Consider the following 16,482-nt stretch of genomic DNA (forward strand, 5'->3'; position numbering starts at 1 on the left):
CCTGAAAATAATAAAGAATTAGTAATGTGAAAACTCTTGACACCTCTCCAGTATGAATGGAAAATTACAATTTATCATCATATGCATGATTATATACCAGGTAAAACATGCTAAACACTCTAATAGGAGATTAAACAAAAACTAAAAATAAAAAAAAAAAATTCTGAGCAACAACTATAAAAGTCCCTAGGACAGATCCACAGTTATTTGCCTATTACCTTCTGGTTATGTTTGGTGATGCTAATGGTTACATTAAAAACATACTCTGCAAGGAGATGGTTTCCTAAATTAATCATACCCCACGTGTCTCATATATTTCTAATACAAAATAGTGATGGGTAGCCTAACTTACAATGATCTACATGCAGGAGAAAAATAAAGGTACGTATATACTATAGAAGAAAAGGCAAAACTGACTCTTCAATTCCGAGAAACCTTGACATATGAACGTATGTCTCACAAAAGACAATTTGTTTAAAACTTTAAAGCTGAAGGATAATGAAGATTTGATCTTAGTTTTTGACTCAGTTTATACTGTCTACAGTGTCTAAATGTTGCATGCCTGAAAGCAGAGAAAAATGAAGTGGTATTTGGTTGAGCCACTGAATTGCAGTGCCAAGCTTAATATCGATTAAAATTGTTAAGAGTTAAGTTAGGTTTACTACTACACAGAGTTGAAACAAACCTTACAAGACCTGAGATACTGATAGGACAAAAGACTTTCCAATAAATTCAAGGAGAATTATTATATCAGAGACCTAAAATACTGACCTGGAAGAACTGATTGTAAGGGAAGTATCTGGAGAGCCAAGGAAGACCTTAATAGAGGTAAAATTATTCTGTTAAAAGGCAACATTACTCTGGCCTTTCATATCTTTCCAAGAAAAGGTATTTCGTATTGGGCATAAAATACCTTTGCCAAAAGCACTGACCAACCTTGTCTTCAAACATACCATATAAGCATGCAGGAGGATTTAGGTAGGTGTAACATTTTTTTTTATTTTGTTAGTACTCATCTAACGACACATATGAGGTTGAGCATACCCAAGTTTAAGTACATAATTAGTAAGAGAGTATCAACATCTCCTGAGTGGATTACGCAGTCAAGAAAATATTTCATAGGGATTCAAAAAGGCAGACTTTTTAAAGGTAGAGCCCAGTGGACATGAATAGGCAAACAAGGGGGCTTTGATAAAGATCACAGAGCAAAAAGTATAAAAATGGATCACAGAGTAGGGAATTGTGTATACACCACAGTAAACTGAAATCTAGGCATTCCATCAAGAAAACAAAAACTCAAGATTAAAACAGAATATGAAAATTAGCTTACAGAAAGCTGATGCATTGATAACATTTGGTATGACAATAGCTTGTGGTACAAGGCACTACTCTAGTTGTCATACTAAACTCTAGTACAATGCAATGGAAGTGAGTCAATTACAGAAAAATAGAACCACTGTTCAGCTGAGAATGATCCAACAGTAGAGGTCTTCCCTAAGGAGAGATCTTTGACAAGAGTTAAGAGTGTCCTCTGAAAAATCCACATCAAAGTGGATCAGCAGAATTAATTACAGAAACATGAACAAAAGTCTAGGGTATCCCAAGAATACATTTTAGCAGAAAACAGGAATGAATATCCTTGGACACTTCACCATTCGGAACTCTTAATCCAATAACAAAAAAGCAGGTAGTGTTTTAAAGGCTGAATATATGGATAGGCAGCTGCAAAATTACAACAGAAAGAATATAAGGAAACTTAGAAGTCAACAAAATCAGAACTGCAGCTTAATCAGAACAACAGAAGAAGAAATTCAGATGCCATGATGATTCTGGAAATATTATGATTACAGATGAAAGAATTACTATATACAATATTTAGGAACACTTCAGATTCCTTTGAATTCTACTGTTAGCTATATGATGTCAAGGTTTGTAACTTAATGCAACCCTCAAGGAAGCAAACTGTAAATGGAAATCAGATTTCCATGCATACTTAGTATGCTTTTTTTCTAATCTAAACAATGAATGAACTGCACTCAAAACAACTTGATAATATCACTTACACTGCATTACTAAGGTTAAGAATGTCTTGTGACCATGGGTGCCTGCAGCCTATTTTCAAAGGGGGAGCAAATCTTAATACATACATGAATAGTTTCCAGTATCAAGCAGACAAACACTTTTGACCTTTTGAACTAGCAGGTTAATGCCAAAAACAGTATCAGCACCTGCATTTCTTTAATGAATAAAGCAATTTATATGTATATATATATAATATATATATTATATAAATATGTGTGTATATATAAATTTTTTCCAGGATTTTAGGGGGCAAGTGCCCTTTCTTCCCCCTACGTGCAGGCACCCATGCTTGTGACAGTATCCGATAACTTTGAATGCAATGAGGAGAAAATTGTGACTTACATGAATCTCATCCATGATGGCTGCAAACCGCGGGCATTTTGACTGCCACTGATTGATAAGTGTCATGGCATTATCAAAATTTCTTACGTATTCTGTATACATTTTCAAGAAGGGAGCAAAGCTCTTCATAATGTCACCTGAAAAAGCAGTACATAAATGAAAATATCGTTGGATCTATATCAATTTTTGTAGCATAAAATAATTCATCAAATGCATAAATTATGTAAAATAAACAAGCTTTATTTAAGAAGTGCCAATTAATTATTCCATATGTAAATGGTAATTGACCAAAATTATAATAGAAAGGGTTACATTTTCATTGATTAGGTGGTGATTATGGCTTACTCATAAAGCAAGGGATGATAATTAAAGTTGAACTTGCCAATATAAAGATTCATTGTACATTACAAGTAAATTGTAAAGCAAGAAACTGAATACAACAGAGATATAATAAGCTATAATACTATTTGCCCTTGTAAATTGTGCTGTCAGGTTTCAGATCTATTTCACAATAGCAAGTTAAGAAAAGATATTGAATTTTATGCTTATGGGATAAGTAGTACCAAACAACCACGTTTTACATGTTCAACTTAATCACAAATACACTTTTAATAAACCTATACACCACAATATGTAAATAACACTGACTGGCCCAGTTTGAGACTTCTTAAATTTAATCTAGGTAAAATGCTGATATACAAACCTATCCTCCTGTTCTGTTCCCACTGTGCCATACGATCTTCCAACTGGGGCAGCAAAAAGTCATGGTGAAGTTTGTAGATCGATTTAACATTAGAAAACATGTGAGGAATAATGTCTTGGGGGAACATGTGGTGAGCTCTGTTTTCATTATCAACTCGAAACTGGAATTCCTGGTAAGAGATAAAGTGATGAGAGTTTTCAAAATGAGTAAAATAGGTAGTAGCTATTGATATTCTGAGGTACAGTGTGGTTAAAATTACTTTGCTAGAAGTTATTCAACTCAAAAGGTACCTAGATTACAGAGCTACAATAAACAAATATATTCTTTTGTAGTTGATAATGTGAAGTGAATTGTAAACGTAAGACAAGAATCTTTGGCCTACAATGAAACCACAAAAGTTACCTGGTCAATTAGGTGCAAAACTTTGACGTAAGTTCTTTCAGTATGTAACAGTTCCAAGGCAATTCTGTAGGCTTTGTCCTTCCGGGCATCGTGAGCATGGTCGATAGCATGGTCTAAATGGTGCGCATGAGTCGTTTCAGTGGCAAGCAGAGATGACCTCGGAGAAGAGGGGTCATGACATGACTCCAGGTCACTGGTGGTTACCGAGCTGTGATCATCTACTTCTGATGGTTCGGTACTTACAGCCTAGGAGAATTTATGGAAAAACATTTTATTTAATAACCCGCCTCAAAACAATAAACCTTTGTTGTTCGAAACTTTATGATTCAATTCCACAGAAGAGGCGTTTCAAACGCAAAGCCCTAACATTACTGCTACTAGAGACATGTCTAACAAATGGCTCCCATTTCCATTCAAATGAATGATTGCTATGATTTTAAAGATAGGAGCAAACTAAGTTTTCTTTTTAATTACTTACAATCACAGCACTCAAAGTAAAATTCACAATGGAAAAAGAATGAATAGATTACCCTTTCCATACTTCATATGCAAAATTAAAAGACATGACACTACTGTGAAAAACCAAGCTTTTCCCACTTTTATCAAACGCAAAAGTACTTGTAAATGGGGATGGTGCTTTCTAATTTTTACTTTAAACATATTTTTATTTTTTGGAAATTGTTCTTACCTAGATATTTAAGGTTTCCCCCATTTCAAACATTTTTTCATTTCCTATGTTTCAATAATTGTTATTGAACCATTTTGTTTGTCGTTATACTGTTCATTTTTTTATTTATACTGTTCAATATTTAATACACTTCCTTATGTTAAAATGACTGTGTACAATATCAATCTAATCTCATTTTCCTGTCTTAAGTTGTTGAGTTCCTCTTTGCAGACTCTGAATAATAATAATATAATAATAATAATAATAATAATAATAATAATAATAACTCAATATAATAATAATAATTAATAATAATATAATAATAAGAAGAAGAAGAAGAAGAAGAAGAAGAAGAAGAGAAGAAGAAGAAGAAGAAGAAAAGAAGAAGAAGAAAGTAAAATATAAACAGGTGAAAATATAAAATAAACAGAAATATTAAAATGTACCATATATTATATATATATATATATATATATATATATATATATATATATATATATTTATATATATATATATGATTTTTAATATTGATAAAAAGGTAAAATTAAGTAGTAATAATAATAATAATAAAAATAATAATTAACAAGAACTCACCTGGGAATTCCTCTTCGATTCCGTGTCCATGTCCGAGAGCGGGGAATGTGGGCGCGAGTGGTGGTGATGGTGATGATGATGGTGGTGGTGGTGATCAGTCCTGGCAGGTGATTGCGCGCGGGAGAGAGAGCGCGTGGAGGAGGGGGTGGTGTTGGTGTTGTTGTGATGTTGGTGATGGGTGGTGGGGGGCGGGGCGCCGTCATCCTCTTCGTCTTCGCTCTCCGTCTCGCTCACGCCGTCGCCGAAGGAGTCGGACAGGAAGTGGGTCTCGGTGCAGACTCTGCTGGTTCACAAATGGAGAGTTCGTTATGAAAGGTCCTCAGTTTTTTCCCTCAATGGTTCTTTTTCTGTTAATTATTTTTTAAAATTTATTTATTTATATTTGCTGTGAATTACGTGTTGTATGGTGTTCGTTTTTCCCCCTGAGCAGCTAATTAAGTACTGATATAGTCTTAGTGCTTCCCCCCTTTTTTTTTTTCTTTTTTTAAAGACCCATGCAGTGGATTACGTATTGGCGGTCTGTGTGTGTTTAGACCTATGCAGTGAATCATGTGTTAGTTTTTTAGGCCTATGCAGTGAATTACTGACATAGTCTTGGTTTTTCCCTTGGTCTTTCTGTTATGTTTTTTTTTAGGCCTACGCAGTGAATTATTTATTGAAACAGACTTCATTTGTTCCTACTGATTTTCTATTATTTTTTTAGACCTATGCAGTGAATTTACGTACTGATATAGTCTTCCTTTTCCCCCTTGGTCTTTCTGTTACTTTTTAAACTTATGCAGTGAACTGTTTACTGGTATCTATAGTCTTCGTTTTACCCTAAAGCAGAGAATTTTGTAGGTGTAAAGTCTTCTTATTTTCCTTAGTTTTTTCTGCGATGTCTGTTTTTCAGACTTAACCTGCGAACTGAACTGAACTGACTATGGAATTTAGGCCAAAGGCCAAGCGCTGGGACCCATGAGGCCATTCAGCGCTGAAACGGAAACTGACAGCAAAAGGATTGATAAGTGTCAGAGGAGGAAAACCTCAAAGCAGTTGCACTATGAAGCAATTGTTAGGAGAGGGTGGAAAGTAAGATGGAAGAGAGAGAATATGAAAGGAGGCACAGTAGAAGGAACGAAAGGGGTTGCAGCTAGGGGCGGAAGGCAAGCTGCAAAGAACCTTAAGTAATGCCTACAGTGTGTCGCATGAGGTGGACTTGGTGCTCATTAGACTGCGGTGAGTCAAAGCCAGGGCAAAGTGGAAAAGGTGACGAGGCTTTCAACCTCATATGATGCCCCAATAAAAAAATAAAAATAAAAATCTGCAACCAAAATTGTAAATTATAACGAAGATAAGTGAATTTCAGTATGTGCTTGGTATGTCATGGACTGTGATTGGTCAAACCAGGCCAACGAAAAGAAAAGCATGGGGCTGTGAAAGTCACCCCTACCCTAATCCAATCCCTACACCAACCCCCGAAAAAAAAAAAAAAAAAAATAAAATAAAATAAAAACTCACTTAGCAAGGCAAAAATGGATTCAGAGAAGAGATTTATGGTAGAATCAACACAGGTGTAACTTTGAGGGGTCGAAATTGTATACTGTAGAAGACAATAAAATAAGAACAGTTATTTATCTTGAGATGGAGGCAAAGCTTGTGTTAGACAGCAAACGACAAGAGAGATTGCTATTAGGTAATACTGGGCCTGAGGCAAAGTTATGGTATATCTCAATGGCACTTGAGTGTAAGGGGTTCGACGCGCAGCTGATGAGTCTTCTGTGTATGTGAATGAAGCAATTAATTTTGGGAATGTTTTCTCCACAGATGATTCATCCGCAATTTTGCAGTTACTATGAGTGTAGTATATATGTGTATATATATACACATATATATGTATATAATATATAATATATATAGATATATATACATACTTAATCCCACTTTAAAATCTCTACATTTTGACACATTTCTTTTGAATTAAATGGATTCCAAGGCTGTAATTATACCTACCAAAACCTTCTACTATATACCTAAATTCGATCACATTCCTCTCAACTGTCATCAGAAGTGACGAACTCTTCTAAGTGCCTCTGCAATCACAACGTCAAAAGTTCAACCGAAGATGCCATGCATTACTAACACACAATACATTTCTCCTTTTATGTGAATTTCTTACATCTCTATAATAATTAACTTCGTAGTTAATTTTTTTTTAATAATATCTCTCTTTCTGTATTTCTCATTGCCTTCTGTTACTTCTTCTAATGAATTCCATATTCATTGGAGGCTTGAACTTCAAGCTAATGGCCCCTGTGGACTTGTTCTATATGAATGGGGTTCATCTTTTGAATAATAATAATAATAGCATGACTATAATTTCTTCCATGAACAAAAACTGCACTGCTACCTTGTGCATTTTTCATAGTTCAATTATCGACTCAAGTTTTTACAAGTTTGACAAGCGTAGAATTTGTCACATGAATTACACGTGATTTGATATAAACATCCTTTGGGTAATGTCACGATAGACTTATCAGCGCTGTTTATTTGTTTGTTGTTGTCCTTGATGCCACATTACCACTGTAAAGTTTTAAGCAGGTAGGGAGTGTCTTTAAACGTATTGCAATATGGCAATACAAGTAAGAAATTTTTTTGATTAATTTATTTTTAATTTCTCCACCTAAATATACTGATGATGATATAAATATTCTAAAGATTATAGGCTACATTTTAAAACAAGATTTACGAATAGCACACCATCTCTCTGCCAAATATATATATATATATATATAGGTATATATATATATATATATATATATATATATATATATACACAAATATATATATATATATATAGATATATATATATGTATACACTGTATACAAATATATATATATATATATATGATATATATATATATATATATATCATATATATACATATATATATATATATATATATATATATATATATATATATATATATATATATATATATATATAGTATAGTATATATCAAGTATATAAGGCCCATATCTGTTTTAAATCTAAGGACTATATTTCGGTGGTCCATCTACCACCCTTATCAAGCAGTGAATGACAGAAGTTACATTGGCGAAATATATAGTAGGAGAAATAACACCCATAGGGGATGCTTGGGGCCGTCGCTGAGCCGCCATAGGTTCTGTTAATTGTCTTAATCCTCTTCATCATTGCCTCAAGGAAGACATTGTCTATATGGTCAGAATCACAGGCTCCATTGGAAGGGTTGATCCTATTACCTTGTTGTTTTATCAGCAAAGATTCCACCATTTCACATTTGTATCGACAGCTGCTCTTGGAAAAGCGAGTGGGGTGATTTTGATGTCTTTCTACAAAAATTATATTCCTTTGTTAGAGCTCAAAAAAAACCTTAGGCCACTTTAACCCTTTCATCTTCACTTATCCGAATACAACAGGGAAATCATTAACCAACTTCCAGCAGAAACCAGTTTGTAGAAACGTAGGAGTTCATGAAATTCCCTGTAGGAACTGTGATAAGTCATATTATGGATACACATGTAAATCTCTCTGGAGAGATTAACTCAACATCAATTCTCAGTTAGATATAGACAAAATATTTCTGCAATTTTCCATCATATAAATAACACGAACCATATCATGGATTGGCACTCATCCCGAATGTTATAAGAGCAGCTATTGATACAAATGTCAAATGATGGAATCTTCACTGATAAAACAAGATAAGTGGATCAACCTTTCCAATGGAGCCTAGGATTCTGACCATATCGACAAGGTCTTCCTTAAGGCAACGATGAAGAGGATTAAGACAATTAACAGAACCTATGGCAGATCAGCGACAGCCCCAGGCATTACCTTAGGGTATTCCTCCCACTATATATTTCTGTCGGCGAAGGTGTCTTGGACACCTTCGGAGTTAGATCACCATCTTAAAGGACTCTTCCGGACGATGGAGGTATTTAACTTTTTGGACTGGTGTCCTTAGCTTTAAAACAGAGTGCTTTAATGGGCCTTTTATACTTGAGACGTGTCCTGTTTTAACAGAAGAATTTATGCTTATATATAATATATATATAATAAAATATATACATATATATATATATATAAACGGAGTTTCTGCAAGATCTTTCGACTCAACGTCCTTTACTCAGCAGATAAACTGACTTACATGAGGAATTGACAGTACAGGAAAGGTCGTATAACTGACAGATAGGGATTATAAGGAGATTAGTACCTAGAATCCAGCACACCTGGAGAATGAGTAACCTTTCCAAACAAGCATAAACATGGGTACAATTTAAAAAAAAACTAAAAGATTAAGTCTATCTGCTCAGACACAGGGATAGATTAAAGGATTATATAGGGCGACAGCTATTCAGAACTTTGGCAAACAAAAACTTATTCACAATACATATTCACAATACATATACAACTAAGATATCTCTAAGGCAACTAATTTGTATTTAAGTCTGTAATTATATCTTTGAGGTCATTCTTAAATGGGAAGTAATTTGTATTATGGCAGATTCTAAAAGATTTCGTGATAAGACATCTTTTGACCTTGCAATTACTGAACTACCAATCCAATTTATTCGGTGGTTGTTTTCACTTAGATGAATGAATATTGCATTAGATGTTTGCCCAGTTTTTACAGAATATTTATGCTGGTTTAATCTTACTTCTAAGCCCTTGCTCAACTGTCCGAGATAAAAAGAGGGGCAGTCCATACATGGAATTTTATATATTATGTTGTTGCTTTCCCTGGGGCCATTTTTTATTAACATTCCTTTCAGTGTGTTATTATAGGAAAAAACAAGGTTGACCTTACAAGGCTTTAACAATGATTTAATGGTTTCAAATCCGTTAAAATAAGGCAAACTGAGAATGTTCTTAGAATTTTCTTTCTCCGTGTTACTTACACCATAAAACTTTTTGTGGGCTTTATTATAACAAATATCTAATATATGTGAAGGATAACATAAATTCTAGAGTAAACATAATTGATGGTATCTGGTTATTTAATTTAGAGAGTAAATCATTTACATCAATACCAGCAGGCAGAACAGCTAAAATATCATCAAAATAGCTATACCACTTTACAGGAATATAAATATTAGGTAAGTAGCGTTTTTCAAAGAATTTCATGTACAAGTTTGAGAGGAGTGGTGATAAAGGGTTGCCCATTGCCATGCCAAATATTTGTTGACAAAATTCACCATTGAATATAAACTTACAATCATAAATGCACAACCTAGTGAGTAAAATAATGTGACTTATAGGTAGAGGTAATTCATGCTGAGTTAGTTCATTACTAAGATATTCTAAAATAGAGTCTATACGGACTTTAGTAAAAAGAGAACATACATCAAAACTAACGAATCTATCAGTGGGCAAAGAGTAATTTTGTTTAATTTATCAAGTAAATCTAGAGAATTATATATATGAGAATCGGAGATGGTTCCAAGTAACGGGGACAAGATCTTAGTGATATATTTCGAAAGTTTATAAGAAATTGAACCAACAGTACTGATAATAGGCCACATAGGGTTATTTTTTTGTGCGTTTTGACTAATCCATACAGGTAAGGTAGCGAAAGAGATTTGACTGACAATTTGCCTAGGAGTTCTGTTAGGCAAATTGTCAGTCAAATTGGTTCATTTCTATTCAGGCCACCATCTTAACATCAAAATATCAATTTTTCTTCTATGTTTTTACGAGCATTGTGCATTGTCAGGCCCCAACATTTGGATCAAGAAATTTAATACATAAGAAAAATAGTGAAAGATTTATGTTATCCTTCACATACATTAGATATTTATTATAATAAAGCCCACAAAAAGTTTTATAGTGTAAGTAACACGGAGAAAGAAAATTCTAAGAACATTCTCAGTTTGCCTTATTTTAACGGATTTGAAACCATTAAATCATTGTTAAAGGCTTGTAAGGTCAACCTTGTTTTTTCCTTTAATAACACACTAAAAGGAATGTTAATAAAAAATGGCCCCAAGGGAAGCAACAACATAATATATAAAATTCCATGTATGGACTGCCCCTCTTTTTATCTCGGACAGTCGAGCAAGGGCTTAGAAGTAAGATTAAACCAGCATAAATATTCTGTAAAAACTGGGCAAACATCTAATGCAATATTCATTCATTTAAGTGAAAACAACCACCGAATAAATTGGATTGGTAGTTCAGTAATTGCAAGGTCAAAAGATGTCTTATCACGAAATCTTTTAGAATCTGCCATAATACAACTTACTTCCCATTGTAATTTTAATGTTAGTCATGGCCTGTTTCATTTAGATCTTTGTACTTGTAACATGTTTAAGAATGACCTCAAAGATACAATTACAGACTTAAATACAAATTAGTTGCCTTAGAGATATCTTAGTTTTATATGTATGTTTAATATGTATTGTGAATAAGTTTTTGTTTACCAAAGTTCTGAATAGCTGTCGCCCTACATAATCCTTTAATTGCCTTGTCCCTGTGCCTGAGCAGATTGACTTAATCTTTTTGTTTTTTTAAATTGTACCCATTTTTATGCTTGTTTGGAAAGGTTACTCATTCTCCAGGTGTGCCGGATTCTAGGTACTAATCTCCTTATAATCCCTATCTGTCAGTTATACGACCTTTCCTGTACTGTTAATTCCTCATGTAAGTCAGTTTATCTGCTGAGTAAAGGATGTTGAATCGAAAGATCTTGCAGAAACTCCGTTGTTTATTTTTCCTTCGTGGCTTATACCTTTATTTATGGATTTATCACGTTCCAAAATTTCGTGATTCAGTTACACACACACACACACACACACACACACACACACACATATATATATATATATATATATATATATATATATATATATATATATATATATATTATATATAATTATTGATATATAATTACCCTCCATCATCAACCAAGATCAATTTCATGACAATGCTACCAAGCAAGTCGTTCTACTGTGCGTCCTCGTCTTATGGCGGGGGATCCGTTCCAGTACCACACTGGATGTTGATTTCCGCAGTAAATTGGTTTTTCGCCAATAACAGCGCTTTAAAAGCGCTCAAGACACCATAACTTGATGTTGCATCAAGTTAGAGCACTGTTAACTTGATGCATATTCTTGCCGTTAGTACCATCATCAGTGCTTATGGCAACATAACTTGATGCAACAATTAAGTTTTGGTGCTGTAATACCGAACGGTACTGAAAAATCACGTAAGTTCAAATGGCTGTAAGTTGGTGGCGCCGAAAGTCGAGGTTACACTGTATTCTGCCGTACTCAAGCCACAAATACGCAATTGTGGAATATTTTGTGCAACAAAAACAAATATGTTTTTACTTCATTTCTCTTAATGTACACACATCTATTTACATTTACTGTTTTTTTTTCACAAGATCTGTATATTCACATTTGTGTATCTGTTTGAATGTGTAGTACCTGTTTGTGAATGTGAATACGGAGAGAAATGCCTGTCTAGTTCAAAACCATACAATTACACGCAAATAAAGAAGAAATTCAGTGCCACACAGAAAACAAAATGAAAACTAAAAAGATCCCAAATTTCTCAATTTCAGAAGACCACTGAAAGACAAGCTATCCCCTCTACCGCAAAATAAAGAATAAGATAAAACTGAATTTACTTAATTTTTTCTCCTATCATAATTTTGCTTCATAAATTTCCTGCAAGAGCCGATGCTAAAAATTGACGGCCTCTTCTTAAAGTTTGCAAAGTTTAAACGTTAAAGGTTTTAAGTTAATGTTCATCAGCCACCCCTCTTCGCAATTTACGAGCACATGACATTTATAGCTTGTAATGTGGTGTGGTCAAGAAACCGACCTGGTAGCCATTCGTATCCACTCTTTTAGTGCATTGTCTACAGTCTTCCATACAAACATGTATGGCCAATTTTTTTTGTGGTCTGCCACTTAATGGCTGGCCACTTTCCACTAAAAGTGTCCTGTGTGTGGGCAGCCTTACTGTGGTGGCATTTCCAGTCATCTCAACTCTGCTCATTCCACACATATAATACAAACATTCCATAACCCTAATTCCACAACTTTTTATTCATTTTCATTTGATAACCACAACTCCATAAAGGAGAGCAGGCTAAACAGTACATTCAGAGTTGGGTAGTCCGTATCTTCACCCACCCCAAATGTTACCACCCTTGACAACCTTTTCCTTTCTTCTACTGTCAAAAGTGACACTATTATCTGAAAGTCACCCAGAACATAATACTAATAATCTTCATAGTCTCCACAGATTCCATTTCTGCCAATAAATTTCCTTTTACTACCAGCTATTGTAAACTTAAATTGTTTCTTGATATTCAATTACAATTTTGTAAGATTTTTAGTTTTTTCTGTTCTTCAAAGTTAATTTCGCTCATGATAGCTACCACACACACAAACATACACACACAAATACACACTGTCTCATGTGTGGAGATAATTTATTGGAAGATCGACAGATATTCTCCTGTTTTTCTTACAAAACTTGGTATATTATATTCTGTTTTTATTATGCATTTCTCATTTCCCGGAAATGAAATATCCAATAAATATGTTGGTAATTTCCTGAGTATTCCAGTATTCTCAACAACATCATAAAAATATATATATATATAAACATATATATATATATATATATATATATATATATATATATATATATATATATATATATTACATACACACATAACCGACACTAAAATAGCCTTTCCATATTTTTGTCATGATTAACCACACGGAAAACTTGCTTCCTACTCCGCTACTTACCCTATGATCATGGTCCTTGGGCGAACAGAAGAGTACCTATAGAACGAAGAGGCTCTGATACCTCGGGTAGTACTCCTGAACTCCACTGCTCCACCTTCTTCATCTTCAGTGTCAGAGTCAGAGCTGTCTGTGGAAACAGGCGTGCTTGCTTGGCCTGTGTCACGGTCTGGACTTTCCTTATCTGTGTCTGCACAGAGGGAGCTTGATACAGGCGCCTTCGGGCAAAGATACGTGCTGGAATATTCGTCTTCCACAGTAGTACTTGTTGCAATAGTATCAAGATCACCAACAACAGTATCAACACCACAAACCATGACTGAGGTCTCTTTATCCACTTTTTCCCCAAGACTAGGCATGGTGCTTGTGGCACACAGTTGGAGTGGCAGTAACTGTAAATTCAGCAACATTTCTTTATTTTCTTCACTGGTCAGGCAATTTTTGCTGGGATTTTTCTCTTTAGCAGAGATGATTTCCTCAATTTGTGCTACTCTACGTTTCACCCACCCTGGACCAAAGTCTTCTATGTCGTCCTCCTCTGAATCCTCCTCCTGACCATTCTTTTCTTCCATATACCCTGGAAGAAACACCTTGTTTCTCCTTCGCTTGTCCTGCTCGCATGTCTTGTTATTTCTTTCCTGCTTGGAAACTGAGGCTTCTGTATCCACTTCGGAATTTTTAAACATTTTCCTGAAATTTCTGGCTACAAACTCCTCTACAGAATGGATGGTGCTTCTTAAAGAAAATTTGGCGATTAGATCCCTTATTCTGTGAGCTCCAGATGTACTTCTCCTCCTTTTTAAAAATTCTTTCATTTTAGTGGGTTCCATTTCGTCATAATCCTCAGAAGAAGACTGACCTGATTTCCAAGATGTAACTTTATCTATCAGTGCAGAATCACTACAGCTTGATGGTCCATTGGGCAAAGAGAATGTGTCTTGCTCTATCTGTATGTCGTAGAAAATTGAATTACCAAACACCGAGGGTAAGCTTGTAGAAAACTTCCGACAAACTTCTTCCCCATTGGATGAAAAATTGGGTTTAATGTCAGGGTTTGTTTGAGGGCTGAGAGAATGGCAAGTCGAAGCATCAGTCTGTTCAAGAGGCAAATTATCATTCGTATCTACTTCCTCATCCTGTTTCACAGTTTTATCAAATTCACTGTCAACAACACTTCCTTCCAAACTCAGCCCGTTGAAAACATCAAACATGTTACCTAAGTACTTTGGAACCTCCTCTACACAGTCTTCTCCATCTTGCTTCTCATTAGTTCCCAGATTGTCAGCAACACATATCTTCTCTAATTCTTTATTGTTACCTCTTGAAACGATATTGCCACCTTGATTTGTTTCCTCTTTCCCGTCAGCATCAAAATAACTTGAACTGTTATCGCATTTACTATTTCCCACAGCCCCAGTGACAAAAGATTCACCCACATCAAAGATAACAGGAAGGATGTTATTAGTCTCAAAATCCTTAGTCACAACATCTGTGTTAAATCTTCTGTTTGAATCTGGATGATCACAAACTTCTGAAGAAGTGCCATTTACCTCGCAACTGAGATCCTTAGTTGTACTGCATGAGCCAGGATCAGATTCTTTAAAATCTTCCGAAGCTGAAATATCAGCTGTCCCTTCAGTGCAATTCTCCGAGCCTGATATATCAGCAGCCCCACCACTCACACCAGTACAACTACATTTAGCACTCTGATCAGAAGCCATGTTTCTCGGTACCTTACAAGAACTTGTATTGCATAAACATATCTCATTCATGCAATCGCCTTGAAGACTTAGTTTATCAATAAATTTTCTATTTTCAACACCACAAAATCGAATAAGTTTCTCACTCTCACTTTGTATCATTATGCTTAAGGTTTTTTTCACAAAAGTTAACACAGAGTAGTTTTCCGGATCCATCGAATTATGGGTTATCTCTGGAGAGAACTGTTTTGTCAACACAGCTCACACGAGCACCACTACCATCACTGAAGAAGTTTTCTTCGGTGCTCTTTCTGTTCTTGGCATTCCCGCAGATGTAACCACTGCAACATGAGGTTTCTTTGAATGGTTTTCCCTTGACTGAAATTCGTATTTACTGCATTATCCCCACAAGAGCACTTCCCTGATTAAAGCATTTGTACTCGATTCAAATGCAGCACTAAGTGGTTCACAGTCGCTGCATTTCTGATCTCAAAGCAGTTTTTTGCAAATTGTTTCTTTGAAACACGTTCATCTTTATTAATGAGGTCTGGTTGGATCAGGTTAGATCTTATTTCAAATCAAATCTATTTTCACAACACAAGTTCTGAAGTTTCTATTTTAAATGAACACGTTCTGCAAATAACTACTTTGATAAATTTGTTACAAATCTGGAGAATTTGAAATAGATACAGTTTCTCCTCTCATGGTTAAACATATCCTTTTCTGTAAGTTTTTTCTAATGAATTAGTAGAAATATTGCACTTGGTAACACACTGCACACAAATGCAATTCATGTTCAATTCCCAGTTTCCCAAGATGCACTGTAGACTTGCACAGATGTAACATAAACACTAGCTTATTTCCAAAGAAAACTCAGTTATTTTAAACATGATCACATATAAACAACACTATCGCTGTGCTATCACCGAGAGCAGCACAGACGACGCATGGAAAAATCACCAGGGCCTAGATTTGAACAACAAACACTGGCTGACTATCTTCCTCTGCAGTTTTACATTCACAACTTGTTAAGCTCACCGCCATCTTTATCATTGCGTCTCACTTCCGCGTGTTGACGTCACCGAGCACGCACCGGAAACATTCCAAAACAAGCGAACGTTCTGGTGCGAAAGCTGGGGCTGCCATTTTTCTCTGAGTTTGCTGTGCTCTGCCTAGCCACAACATCCACAGAGCTGACTACCA

The 16,482-nt window shown here is 35.1% G+C and overlaps 1 protein-coding gene across 1 annotated transcript in view; it reads right to left on the reverse strand.

Annotated features, from left to right (window-relative positions):
* LOC135219948 (uncharacterized) overlaps nt 1-16,482 on the reverse strand; it is a 30,533-nt gene that overhangs the window by 13,851 nt on the left and 200 nt on the right. The window contains exons 1-5 of the mRNA XM_064257187.1: nt 13,583-16,482; nt 4,791-5,070; nt 3,530-3,775; nt 3,128-3,296; nt 2,425-2,561 (exon numbers count right to left, since the gene is read on the reverse strand). The exon at nt 13,583-16,482 is cut by the window's right edge and continues 200 nt beyond it. Coding sequence (XP_064113257.1) covers nt 2,425-2,561; nt 3,128-3,296; nt 3,530-3,775; nt 4,791-5,070; nt 13,583-15,495 — 2,745 coding nt within the window. The 5' untranslated portion in view covers nt 15,496-16,482. The remainder of the gene's footprint in view (nt 1-2,424; nt 2,562-3,127; nt 3,297-3,529; nt 3,776-4,790; nt 5,071-13,582) is intronic.

Source organism: Macrobrachium nipponense, chromosome 1 (genome assembly GCF_015104395.2).
Source record: "Macrobrachium nipponense isolate FS-2020 chromosome 1, ASM1510439v2, whole genome shotgun sequence".
Classification (NCBI taxonomy): domain Eukaryota; kingdom Metazoa; phylum Arthropoda; class Malacostraca; order Decapoda; family Palaemonidae; genus Macrobrachium; species Macrobrachium nipponense.